This window comes from Podarcis melisellensis, assembly GCF_964234715.1.
Source record: "Podarcis melisellensis genome assembly, chromosome: 4".
Taxonomy (NCBI): domain Eukaryota; kingdom Metazoa; phylum Chordata; class Lepidosauria; order Squamata; family Lacertidae; genus Podarcis; species Podarcis melisellensis.
Window position 1 is genome coordinate 90,272,779 of NC_138531.1, and position 13,834 is coordinate 90,286,612.

At 43.2% G+C, this 13,834-nt stretch overlaps 1 protein-coding gene across 3 annotated transcripts in view; it reads left to right on the top strand.

Moving 5' to 3' along the window:
* NOX4 (NADPH oxidase 4) overlaps positions 1-13,834 on the top strand; it is a 112,203-nt gene that overhangs the window by 79,553 nt on the left and 18,816 nt on the right. For all 3 annotated transcript variants that reach the window (XM_081909884.1, XM_081909882.1, XM_081909883.1), the window contains one exon: positions 3,529-3,610. In XM_081909884.1, the coding sequence (XP_081766010.1) occupies positions 3,529-3,610 (82 nt within the window). The remainder of the gene's footprint in view (positions 1-3,528; positions 3,611-13,834) is intronic.

Sequence of the window (13,834 nt, forward strand, 5' to 3'; positions counted from 1 at the left end):
GAAAGATGTTCTGCTTGCGAGTTTCCTGTGGACATCTGCTTGTGAGAACCGAAGGCTAATGAAAAAAACCTCACAGCTAGAAGTGTCTAGGGGTCAAAGTTCTCAAGACTGCTACTTTGTCATTTGGTCTACTTTTATTTTATATACAAATTCAGTGGCTCAGGAGTGTCAGGTACCACAACTCTATGGGAGTGTTTGGATTTAGTGCAGCTCAATATTATTTTTTAAAACATCCCCCCCGGCCCCCCTGTAAATATGCAGATCAGCAGAAGTTATGGTGAGGGGGATAGTATTTTCTTCACCAGTATGGCGCTGAGCTGGGAGGGGAGGGAGACCACCCCCCTCTGTTCTGCACATTGAAGGCAGTTTTCTACCCATTCGTAGATGTTACCCTTACGGCTGTCTTTTGTGGCTGAAGGAGAAGAATAGAATAAAATGCTTGAGCAGCAGTTTACACCTCAGGGTGTAGCTACACGAAGGCCCTCCAAATGGTGATGAACTACAACTCCCACCAACCCTGATCATTGGCGATGCTGCTTGGGGCTGACGGAGCTCTTAAGTCCATCAATATCTGGAGGGCCACAGGTTCCTCACCACTGGTCTACTGTGACCAGGAGCAAACCCTCAAGGCTTCAATTAGAGATCTTTTCCAGTCCCGCTACTCTAACTGGAGTCCTGTCAGAGGTTGAAGCTGGCACTGCATGCTCTCGACCCCTGAGCTATGGTCTCTCCTCAGTGGAGGCAGCAGAAGGTGCCTCCATGATCAGGAGAAGGAGGAGGAGGAATCTGGTGGTCTACACAGATATAGACCTATTCAAGTTGACAAGCCAGTTCCTGACCATACAGCACTCTTCAGCCCTGATGCATTTTTCGGTGGCATTTTGGCCTCCTCTAAACAGCGCTGTGTCTGTCTCTCTTCTGGAACATTTTCAGCACCGGTAACCAAAAAAAAGCAAGGATTAATTGTGTATGAAGTGCAGCTGTTTAGGCCTGCTGCCCCAGGAGGAAGGTTTCTCCATTCACCAGGAACAGGAGAAAGAGAGAGAGAAGAGAATTTGTTTCGTGAGGCTTTGTGGCTTCATGTTCTAACTCCCTAGGAATGCTTTTGTCTTTCCAAGTGGTTCGCCCAGCTCCTTAAAGGAAGCTAGCGATGTTTGTAGCATCAATGGGTCCCCTGCCACCACCTCCTCTCATAGGAGGTGATCACACAGCAGAACTTTTAACCCTTGAGTGTTAGGAACTCGTAAGATAATTTGCGTGTCAAGGTCCTCCAAGCCACCCCCAAATAATTCACACTTCACACATAATTTTTGTTTAAGGCTTTTGGCATAATTTTGGCCACAACTTTATTAAAATACATAAATGTGAGTGGTTGCTTAGGCATTGGTTATGACTGTCTGCCCCCACGCCCAGGGACAGAACTGACTTCCGGATTCCAGCAAAAGCCAGTAAGGGAAAACAATATTGGGGAGAGCATGGAGCCGCGCAACAGATCCTCACACCCGGGGGCTTGCGTGGCTCTAAGCCCCCTTCAGGGGTACGGACAAAAGAATGGCAAGCCCCTGGATTCCTTTAATGGAAGTCCCTTTCTACAGCAGCATTGGAGGGGCAGGCACCGCCAATCCTTACCCCTCCACCAACCAATTTTTTAACCAATGCCTAACCGCAACCTTACAAGTTGTGACGATCTGCTACGCAGTAGGCAAAAACCAAATGGCACCAGGCAATCAGCCAATTGGACAAAATTCCTACCAGGCCCCTGCCCCAAAAGCAGGCATAGCAAGGTCAACCAAGATCCCTAAATTAGGGAGGGTGGGCGGGTGATCTGATGCACACAGCAAAAGAGCCTAGTCAGTGCTGTGTGACTTCACTTTATAACCTTTGGTCCAACACCCTAAATTGCAACACCAAAATTTGCCCAACAACAACCCAACAACCCGCCCAATCACTCTGGATGGTCATCCAAACTAACCCGCCCAGCAACAGAGGGGTGGCCTGCCGGACCCCACCGCAACACGTGCTCTCTATGAATGAGAACACGCTTTGGCATCAAACTAAGCCCACCGCTCCTGAACTAAATAATGCTCTCTTTCTCTCTCTGGCTGCATGAACACCATACAGTTAAAGCACATTAACTCCTGGGGAAGGAAAGTTTACCCAGCAAAAACCCACTAAGTTCACCAAGCCCTTGGTAGGCTGGTTTTGGCTTGCAAAAACGCACAACCGTTCTCCACATGTGGTGGGCTGGATGAAGGCCAATCAATTGTACAAGAATCCCAGGGAAATGGAGGTTCTTTGGGTAGGTGGGTCCGCAAGATAGACAAGTTGCCTGTTCTGAATGTTGTCGCACTCCTTCTGAAGGGGCAAGTGTGTTCTTTGGGGTTATTCCTGGATACTGGTCTTTGTCACCGGTGGCCCAAGTGTCCTCTGTGGCAAGCAGTGCCGATTCCTAGCTTCTGTTTCTCCAGCTACAGCAGTTCCTGGACAGGATTAGCCTGGCTGCTGTAAAAACTTTGCCATTGTTTACTGACATTTTGGTTGGTATTGCCCAACTGTGGATTTTTGTGTTTTTCTTCTTCTTATGACACAAGGAATTATACTTCCTCAACACAACTTCCCCATCCCCCCCCTCTGGAGCAGGGTTTCTTAAAATCATTTTTATTTGGTTTTACGAATACAGTGGTACCTTGGTTTAAGAACGGCTTAGTTTATGAACAACTTGGATTAAGAACACTGCAAAACACCCGGAAGTAGGTGTTTTGGTTTGTGAACTTTGCCTTGGAAGCAGAACATGTTTCACTTCCTGTTGAGTGTGCTCCATTTGTAAATTGAATCCAACGCTGCTATGGGAAAGCACGCCTTGGTTTAAGAACGCTTTGGTTTAAGAATGGTTTGGTTTAAGAATAGAGAAATTCCTCCAAATCTCCAGACTCCCCACCCCACCCCCTCCATGGGGTCCCATTTTCAACATTTAATACTACATATTCTTCCATGCTCCAATTTTTATATCAAGCCGTATTATCCATGGTTATTGTTACACAACGTGCGAAATCAAGCTCCTGCTAATGTTTTCATCTGCTTACAGTGGTCTCCTAAATAACTTGTAATCCCCCCCTCCATTCTTTTATAATGTTTTCTGTCCTCTTGGTTTCTGAGTTTTCCAGTCAGCTTTGCCATTTTGGCATAGTCCATCAGCTTGGTTTGATATTCCTCTCTTGGGACTTTATCTTCTTTCCATCTCTGGGCTAGTAGCATCTGTGTTGCACAGTCTTTTCTGTTGCAAAAGTCTTTTCTGTTCACTTGGGATGTTGGTACCTATAATTCCTAATAGAAAAGCTTCTGGTTTCTTAACAAAAGTTATTTTAAGCATATATTTTTTTTCATTTCATTATATATCATCTCCCAGAAAGCTTTTATTACCTTACAAGTCCACCACATGTGATAAAAGCCTTGCACCAATGCAGTTGGGCTAGTTGGATTCTGCAACAAAAGGCTGCATCATTTTTGTTGTTATTGCTGTTTTTACAGAGAGATTTCGGGACCTGCTGTTCCTCCATTCCACTTGGGATGCTGAGATCCTGCCGGTCTTCCAGCAGAGGCGTTATCCTAAGTAAGTAAACGTTACCTTCTCCTTGGGAAGAATTAGGTAAGAAAAAAAGGCAAGTTTCGTCCTGTGGTTTCCCCTGCTGCAAAAGAGATGCGTATCTGCACTCCCAGACTGATGGATAAGCCACTGATCTCAGTGTCTGGGCTGCATCTTGCTTTCCTTGATGTTGTGCATCGACACAAGGAAGGGTCTAGTTAGGTTAATCCCTCTGTGTATCTTTTGGTATTCCTTCTCTCGTGATGACAGACGCACCTGGATTATTAACAAGGCATCCTAGGTAGGTGCCACGCACACCCACACACAGTCACAGCCTGCTACAACCACTGAAGCATGCAAGCCGACTGAATCAGGAACCTGGTTTTTGTGGCAGCCAAATCGTAAACAGAGGCACCTTCTAATGAGAGCTTGCTTGTTTTCAGAAGAAAGAGAGGTAAGACAGAGATAGATGAGAGCGCATCCATAATTAGAAGGCACCCATCAGAATCAGATGCCACTTTCATTGTTAATTAACAAGCTGTCCATCATTATCAAGGGCTGTGTGGGAGGGGGCTTGCATGCCGCAAAGATCTTGAGATTTTTTCCTATCATGCAAGACGCGCAAAATGTCTTTGGGTCTGTCAGTGATGGAGGTTCGGTTGTGACCTCAACACAGCAGTATCCCAAAATGGGGTGGTTTTTACTTTTTCCCCATACAGAAATACATCCTTTGAGGAATGGGGGCTAAATCTGCCCTCTGCCCCTGGCGACCTATAGCCTTTGAGAAGGAAGCCTCATCTTATCTGCATAGCTCCTTATCTGCAGAACCCCATTCCGGGTTCTGCACTTGGGACTCAGCTACACTAGTAAAAAAACACCATTGTTTTCAATGCATTATAAACATGCAGCACCAGATGGCGCTGTAGAGCACAAAACTTTTTAATGTGATTTTACATAGCGTTTTTCTCTCTTTTGTTACAACGATTTAATTTATGACTTATTTATAGCATTTTTTTTCCCTGTGTGAAGATCCACCCTCTGTCATGCTTGAGACCTGGCTTTCTGTATACCTACTCTGTATTTCAATTCCAAACGATATCTTTAAGTGCTGCCCCTTAGGTAGCCAAAATGGCAACAACCATGCTTACTAAGAGGTAGCACAGATATGGGGCAACAGGACCTTGCTTTTCTTGTGTCTTCTCTTGTACTTGGTCTACATCGATCTGTCTAGTTATCTAGTTGGAGGCAACCAACATTTTTGGGCTGACGGATCTATCTGGAATTTTGTGAAAGTGCCGTGTGATCTAGTTGCAAGATGGCTGCCATGGGAGTGTGGCATAGCACAAAATGGCTGCCACACCTAAAAGACCAGAAAAAAGAGATAGGACCCCAAAATGGTCTTTCAGCGCCTCTCCTCAGCTACCACTGTTTTGCAGAGAGAAGCTCTTTGCAGCTCTCCTGTGTTTAGAACAGAAAGGAGGGAAGGAAAGAAGGTGTCTATTACTGCCATTCAATGATATTTAGCCATGTTTGTGGGTTGAGTGTTCAATGAAGGAGAGGTTGAGCCACTGCAAGCAGGAAGTGAGCCTGGAACAGAAAATAGTTCCTCATGCATTTTATAGAATATATAGTGCTGATAAACATTTACTAGAATTGTGACTTCAGTCCTATGCATGCTGAAGAGGAAGTCCTATTGAACCAAGTAAGTGGACATAGAATGGCTCTGCTTGTCTGATGATGTTGTTTTTGGTATTGTCATCATCTGTATGGCTTCATGTAGTTAGTATGCTTTACGATACAATAATCTGAATTGTCATTGTCCCATACAGAACAACGAAATTGAAAAATCTACATAAGACATTCAAAACCCAACAAGCCTGCTATCCCAGCTATCCCAACCTGGTTAGCCCCCTAAAAACTCTGATACCCCATTTTTAAATACAACATACTCCCATACAAACTCCTTACAATGCATTTAAAACCAAAATTGCATTTTCAACTGCATTGCATTTGTCCTCACAGCAGCCTTTATTGCTGCTATTCAACTGTGTGAATATTTCTTTTTTTCGCATGTTGAGTTTAGTTAAAATACACTGAGGTTGGGTTTAAAAAATATATATATGAAGAAATGAGGAAAGCTGAAAGGGGAAGGAAGAGGGCATTTTTGCCACAGATTTGAGATGAAACAGTGCAGTGGGAAGATGTGAGGAAGTTGTTCCAGGTGGCACGAGATGAAGGGGAGAAGGTTCTCTGGAACACAGCAGGGCCAGATTGAACAGAGGATCAAGACCATTGGAAGTCGAGCATTGGAATGTACAGAAGGAAGAGGGATTGGGCCAAAGAGAGAGAGAGAGAGAGACTTCATTAAAACAGATAGACGACTGCCAAGAATGGCTTCAAAAACCAACAGGGCAACTGTTCTTAACTGGCTCCAGAAGCAGAGATAGAAATAGCAGAGCGGTTGGCTCTGAGAAGGAAGCCCTCACAGCATTCTGAATTGAAATGCTTCTCTGCTTCATTCAAACACATTCCAGGACATCCACGCCACCACCTGATCTGACTCAGGTTGACCCAGGAAACAGCCAACCCAATCCCAGCCCTAATGCAATCTGTGTCTGTCACCACCTGATTCGGCCAGAGTCTAGATCTTCCCTGAATCAGCTCAATTTGGTTCAGGCTTTGGCCAAATCCAGTGCACAGACCTGCTACATACTTCAAAAACTGAATAATGAACTATCCCTTAGGTTGTGGCCTGGACATTGCAGAGGGAAGTTAATATAATACCACTCTGTTCCAAATTAGGATCGTTAGGGCTGTAACTCAGTGGTAGAGCTTCTGCCTGGAGTGCAACATGTCCCAGACGTCTCTAGGTAGGGCTGGCGAAAGCTGCTGCCTGAAACCTTGGAGAGCCACTGCCAGTCAAAGTAGACAATACTGCAATAGTTAGACCAACAGTCTGATTCGGTGTACATAATGCATATATGTTTCTGCATGTGGATATTTTGAGAAATGATATTCTTAAGGGGGAAAATTGCAACTGTATTACCAATTGAACAACATTTCCCTGTCAAATTCTTCTCTGGCATGGACTGTATAAACTGAGTGCTTTGCCCTTTACTCTTCCAGCACGTTGAATGCTGTGCCAATGAAATGCTGGGTGCCCCGGGAACAGCCTTTCCCAAGGCTTCTTGTGCCCGGGATGGTGCCAAGCATGCTCATGAGATTTGGGGCATGTAATGTTCTGGATTTCTGAGATCCATACTAAAAAATGATGTGGCCTGGAATCAGAGAATTCAGCCCCTGAGCTAAAGCATCCTCGGCTGATAGAGATAGATAGATGATAGATAGAAAGAAAGATATAGATAGATGATAGATGATAAGATAGATAGATGATAGATAGATGACAGAGATTAGATAGATGATAGATAGATAGGTAGATAGATAGATAGATAGATAGATATAGATAGATAGATGATAGATAGATAGATAGATAGATAGATAGATAGATGATAGATAGATAGATAGATAGATGATAGATAGATGATAGATAGATAGATAGATAGATGATAGATAGATAGATAGATAGATAGATGATAGATGATGGAAAATGAGAGCTAGATGATAGCTAGATGATAGCTAGATGATAGATAGATAGATGATAGATGATAGATAGATAGATAGATAGATAGATAGATAGATGATAGATAGATATAGATAGATAGATAGATAGATAGATAGATAGATAGATAGATGATAGATAGATAGATAGATAGATAGATAGATAGATAGATAGATAGATAGATAGATAGATATAGATGATAGATAGATAGATGATAGATAGATAGATAGATAGATAGATAGATAGATAGATAGATAGATAGATGATAGATAGATGATAGATAGATAGATGATAGATAGATAGATAGATAGATAGATAGATAGATAGATAGATGATAGATAGATGATAGATAGATAGGATAGATAGATAGATAGATAGATAGATAGATAGATAGATAGATAGATGATAGATATAGATAGATATAGATATAGATAGATAGATGATAGATAGATAGATATAGATAGATAGATAAAGATAGATAGATAGATGATAGATAGATAGATAGATAGATAGATAGATAGATAGATGATAGATAGATAGATGATAGATAGATGGATGATGATAGATAGATGATAGATAGATAGATAGATAGATAGATAGATAGATAGATAGATAGATTATAGATGATAGATAGATGATAGATAGATAGATGATAGATGATAGATAGATAGATAGATAGATAGATGATAGATAGATAGATAGATAGATAGATAGATAGATAGATAGATATAGATGATAGATAGATAGATGATAGATAGATAGATAGATAGATAGATAGATAGATAGATAGATAGATAGATGATAGATATAGATAGATATAGATATAGATAGATATAGATAGATAGATGATAGATAGATAGATATAGATAGATAGATAGATAGATAGATAGATAGATAGATAGATAGATAGATGATAGATAGATAGATAGATAAAGATAGATAGATAGATAGATAGATAGATAGATAGATAGATAGATAGATAGATAGATAGATAGATGATAGATAGATAGATAGATGATAGATGGATGATGATAGATAGATGATAGATAGATAGATAGATAGATAGATAGATAGATAGATAGATAGATGATAGATGATAGATAGATGATAGATAGATAGATGATAGATAGATAGATGATAGATGATAGATAGATAGATAGATAGATAGATAGATAGATAGATAGATGATAGATAGATTTGTTCCATTGTCAGATGGCTCCTAACATCAATACATTTCCTCCAAGGAAATTCAACCAAGATCTAGCCTTCTGTAAGTTGTCCATTAGATCTGCAGCTGTGGGGCACTAATCTTTGTGGCTGTCCTCAAAGTTTTGGAAAAGTGTGATCATATCCATCTCCATTCTTCTCTCCTTGTGGTGTTCAGGGAAAGAAGGAGGGCTCTGATTCCAAGCTAGAAAGCAACTCTGCTTGAAAATGCTGCTCAGTTTGTAACCTAGCCAAGCTTTGCAAACTGGGTGAGTTTGCATTTCAAGCCAGGTAATTACAAACCTCTGTGACACCTTTCAGCCAGAGCTTTAAGATGATGCAAATTTGTGACAGTCCACCTGCATGAGTAACATTTCACTGGTGCTAATCAACCGATGTTGAATTTTCCCAGTGGGTTTGCAAGTGTCAATCTGGTTTCATGAGTAGTTCAGTGCGCCGGAAAAAAGTAGGCCTAATTTGAATAAAGAAAAAGCTTGGGGATTTTTGGAATGGCATGCAAAGTAGTGTTGGCCTATGAAACAGCAAAATAAGAGAATATTAAGTTGCTCTTAGGGACACGGGTGGCGCTGTGGTCTAAACGACAGAGCCTAGGGCTTGCCAATCAGAAGGTCGGCAGTTTGAATCTCCGCAACGGGGTGAGCTCCCGTTGTTTGGTCCCTGCTCCTGCCAACCTAGCAGTTCAAAAGCACGTCGAAGTGCAAGTAGATAAATAGGGGTGGGAAGGTAAATGGAGTTTCCGTGAGCTGCTCTGGTTTGCCAGAGGCAGCTTAGTCATGCTGGCCACATGAACCGGAAGCTGTATGCCGGTTCCCTTGGCCAATAAAGTGAGATGAGCGTCACAACCCCAGAGTCATCCGCGACTGGACCTAACGGTCAGGGGTCCCTTTACCTTTACCTTTAAGTTGCTCTTGTGCTTTTAGCAGCAAATTGATGTGTATAGAAAAGGCACAGCAGTGGTAGCAGTTGAAAAGTTGGCAACGCTAAAGCAGTCTTGTTAAGGAGTCAATGTGCGTTCATTTGCAATGCAAAAAATGAATGGATCAAGACAGATCAAGCTTAGATGCATGGCCAATGATCCGGAAGCATGTTGAACCATTCATAAGACACTCTCAGTGTGTTCAGATTCATTGAAAATACCAACATAGGCCAATGTAGGGTGGGGCAGAGATTCCTTATGAATGAATTCACCTTCCAGATATTCAGAAAGTGTTTCGCTCATTTGCCCCACCCTCAAAAAACTTTTTTTTTTCTAAAGAAGAAATGGCAGCTCATTTTTACTGGTGAATTTCAATGGAATGCCACCCTCCAAATCTCTCTCTCTCTCTCTCTCTCTCTCTGTGTGTGTGTTTAGAAAAATCAGAGTTGTGGTGTGTGTGTGTATTTATCATATAATTAGATGCAAGGAACAGTTTCCCGCTGCTACTGCTTGAGGACTTGTGTCTCCTGGCAGCTAATGGCAAGATCTGCTGAACGTTTTCAACTCCTTGTTCATTTCCACAGAAGCAGTGGGTACTCTCCCTCTCTTAAAACCACAAACTCTTTGAACCACCATCTCATGCTGCTTAGATTATTGAGCTGTAGCACTCTTTGAAATGATAATGGTCCTTCATTATAGCTCAGCAACAGGATTGGCTGAAACGGTGCCCTTTCTCAGAGAAGAATAAGGACTGGTTGCTTTCCCTTTCCTTTCTTTTGCTTCGTTTTGTTCTGTGTTTTCCACACAGGGAGAGTCAGCCACACTTTGGCAGCTCATTAAAAGAGAAATCTTTACATATGTTATTTTGAGCCATTGGCTGCCGTTTATAATATAATCAATCCTTTGCAATAAATTGTATGCTCATTACAGGAAATGGTTCGTTGGCATCACAGCTCATTAGCAAACAAGCTGAGGACTATATATAAATATACCCTATAGAGCAGGGGTCAGAAACCTTTTTCAGCTGTGGGCCGGTCCACCGTCCCTCAGACCATGAGGTGGGCCAGACTATATTTTGAAAAAAAAAATAATGAACGAATTCCTATGCCCCACAAATAACCCAGAGATGCATTTTAAATAAAAGGACACATTCTACTCATGTAAAAACACCAGGCAGGCCCTGCAAATAACCCAGAGATGCATTTTAAATAAAAGGGCACATTCTACTCATGTAAAAACATGCTGATTCCTGGACGGCCCACAGGCCAGATTGATTTGGCCTGGCCGCATCCAGCCCACGCACCTTAGGTTGCCTACCCCTGCTATAGAGCGAGAGAGTCTACAAAAAGACACATGCTAATATTGAAGAAATTTATGAAACCTATGGAAAACAGAGTTTGAATTAAAAATTAGGGCTGAGCTGAAAGTTGCTCTTGTTTTAATTTATTACCTGTCCTTCACCCTAAAGTCCCAGGGAATTATTAGTATACAATACTAAAAGCAGCTTAAGACAATCACAGAAATAATGTGGGTCCTGAAAACATACAATTCAAGTGCGTCCTCAGCATTCTCCAAAATAATGGAAGTGCCAGACACAACTCTGTGGGGAGGGAGATCCACAATTTAAGGATATGTAAGTACACCCCCCCCCCCGGGATGTGGGTGGCGCTGTGGGCTAAACCACAGAGCCTAGGACTTGCCGATCAGAAGGTCGGCGGTTCGAATCCCTGCGACAGGGTGAGCTCACGTTGCTTGGTCCCTGCTCCTGCCAACCTAGCAGTTTGAAAGCACGAAGTGCAAGTAGATAAATAGGTACCACTCCGGAGGGAAGGTAAACGGTGTTTCTGTGCGCTGCTCTGGTTTGCCAAGAAGCGGCTTAGTCATGCTGGCCACATGACCCGGAAGCTGTACGCCGGCTCCCTCAGCCAATAAAGCAAGATGAGCGCCTCAGAGCAACCTCAGAGTCAGCCACGACTGGACCTAATGGTCAGGGGTCCCTTTACCTTTTAAGTACCCCCCCCACACACACACTGCCAGGGCCACTTCTTTTGCCAAGGGCAGTGGGGTTTTTTATGGATTTGATGGCATTAAGCATTCTTGTGGTGGAGATAGATGGTTCAACCACTCTGGAAACGTTTAATAAAAAAGTTCCCAGGTTTCTTTGGGGAGAAGCTGATTAAAGTCGTAGGATACTGCATTCAATGTACAGTGCAGACACTTACAATGTGGCACTGGTCTTCGCACCTAAGATCAATGCTTTTCCATCCTCTTCTTTTCTTTCCCCCTCTTTTCTAACTCCTCTCTTTTTTTGACCAGAGAACACAGATTGAAAACCAGATCTGACATGACTCAATATCCTTTCTCATTTCGGAGATAGCTGCCATTTTGAAAATAACACCAAAAAAGAGCACTTCAAATATACAGCGAGCGATCTGAAAGTGTTGACATCAGCCGTAAAAAAAAAGGTTTCAAAAAGGAGAGGGAGATGTTCATTTATCAAGCTGTCAGACTCTGACGCTCAGCGATTCGTGTAGAGGTGCCAGTTTAGCTACGGACTACGAGAAGTCTTGCTCTACTTTTGTTAAAGCTAGATCTCTGTGACATCCTGGCTATGCACAAATGTGTGCGTCTTCAAACTGCATGCTCTCATCCAAGTCTAGTGCAATCTTTCCAACTAAATGAGGTCTAGCCTCATGGACTAGACTTGGAGAATTATGTGTTCGTTGTTTTATGTGGAGCAGAGGGTAAAGGATACAGCACCATTGACTACACCTGCAGAATTGCTCCCATGCTTAGGCAGCAAACCTATGAACAGCAGCAGATGCTACACCAGAGCCAGGACTGGGGTGGAACAGGCACTCTGAGCAACGTCTTGAGACCGAAGGGAACATAATTCATGGCCTCTCTGTGTAGTCTGTTGATATAATAATAATAATAATAATAATAATAATAATAATAATAATAATAATTTATTATTTGTACCCCGCCCAGCTGGCTGGGCCTCCCCAGCCACTCTGGGCGGCTTCCACAGAAACCAAAAATACCGTAAAATCACACATAAAAAACTTCCCTGAACAGGGCTGCCTTAAGATGTCTTCTGAATGTCAGGTAGTTGTTTTTCGCTAAATAAATAAAAGACCTGAAAGAAGCTCTCCATATCTCTGATTTCACTCGGCAGTCAGCCTGTGAGTTGGGACAGGTGGCAGCAGCAGCAGCAGGTGAAGGGTTAATTGGCATAGGTAGAGCCATCCTCCCATGCATTTGTCCGACTTCCCTTCGCAAGCCCTCTCAGCCAGTGGGCACCACTGCCTCCTCTGCCACTCAATTTCATCCATTAATTAAGTCTTGCCACTGACAAAACGAGGAGCTCCCAGAACCCCCCAGGCTTCCCATCCCTCATGCAGCTGCCCTTCTCTGTGCCAACGTGGTCTCTCTTCAGAAACCCTTGCAGAACTGCCAGTGCAGGACAGCAACACAATAGAGGCATTGCTGAAATTACAAAACGCTGGTGGCCTTTGAGTGCAGATGAGGGGCATGGTCTGGTTGGGGCATGAGGCTTATTTGGAAAACCTGCTTAGGGCTGTTTTCTAGCCCAGTAGGGAAAGCCGATGTGGTGTCCCCAGGATAACACTGGAGTCTTGTGCCCCCTGAATATTGGCGCTGTTGCCTGGGGCTTTTGGGAGTTCTAGTCCAGCCACATCTGAAGGGCGCAATCTCAGCGGCCCTGGCTTTACAGCATCTTCTTGTGGGTGAGAATGCTCCAAGCCTCATTTTCAGGAACCTTTCTCAGTGAGGTACGTTGTCGGCGACATGTTTTTCATGCTGTGTTTTCTCGTGTGTGTTTTTTTTTCCATAATACTGCGGAGCTGGCACAAGATGAGAAGCTGCAAGCGCCTCTCCGAGGAGCATTTAAATGAAATACTTTTAGGCCTCTCCTCCAGGCTTCCCCTCTCCCTGCCGCTTCTCATTTGGCATTCTCGTGACATTTCCCAATCTCCACGCTCAGCTTTTCTCTGGGAAGTTTTTCTGTTTGAATTGCGCCATGAGCTGCTAGAATATTGACCACCTCCGTGCTCAGTTGCATCGGCTTCTTGGCCTCAAAGGGATCTTGGTGTGGATTGTTTAGAATGAAGCAGGGCACACTGCAACTTTTAAAGACCACGCTCTTCCAGATTGAAGCTTTAAAATGGTGGTTCCCTCAGACAGGGGTTGGGGAAAGACGGAAGGATTAAGTGGCAGTTGGTTCATAGAGTCATAGACTTGCACAGTCATAAGGGACCCTAAGGGTCATTTTGTCCAGTCCCCTGCATTGCAGGAATCTCAACTAAAGCATCCATGGCAGATGGCCATCCAACATCTGATTTAAATTCTCCAAGGAAGGAGAGTCCACAGCCTCTCGAGGGAGACCGTTCCACTGTCAAACAGGTCTTGCTGTCAGAAAGTTCTTCCTGATGTTCAGTCAGAATCTCCTTTCTTGTAGCCCAAAGCC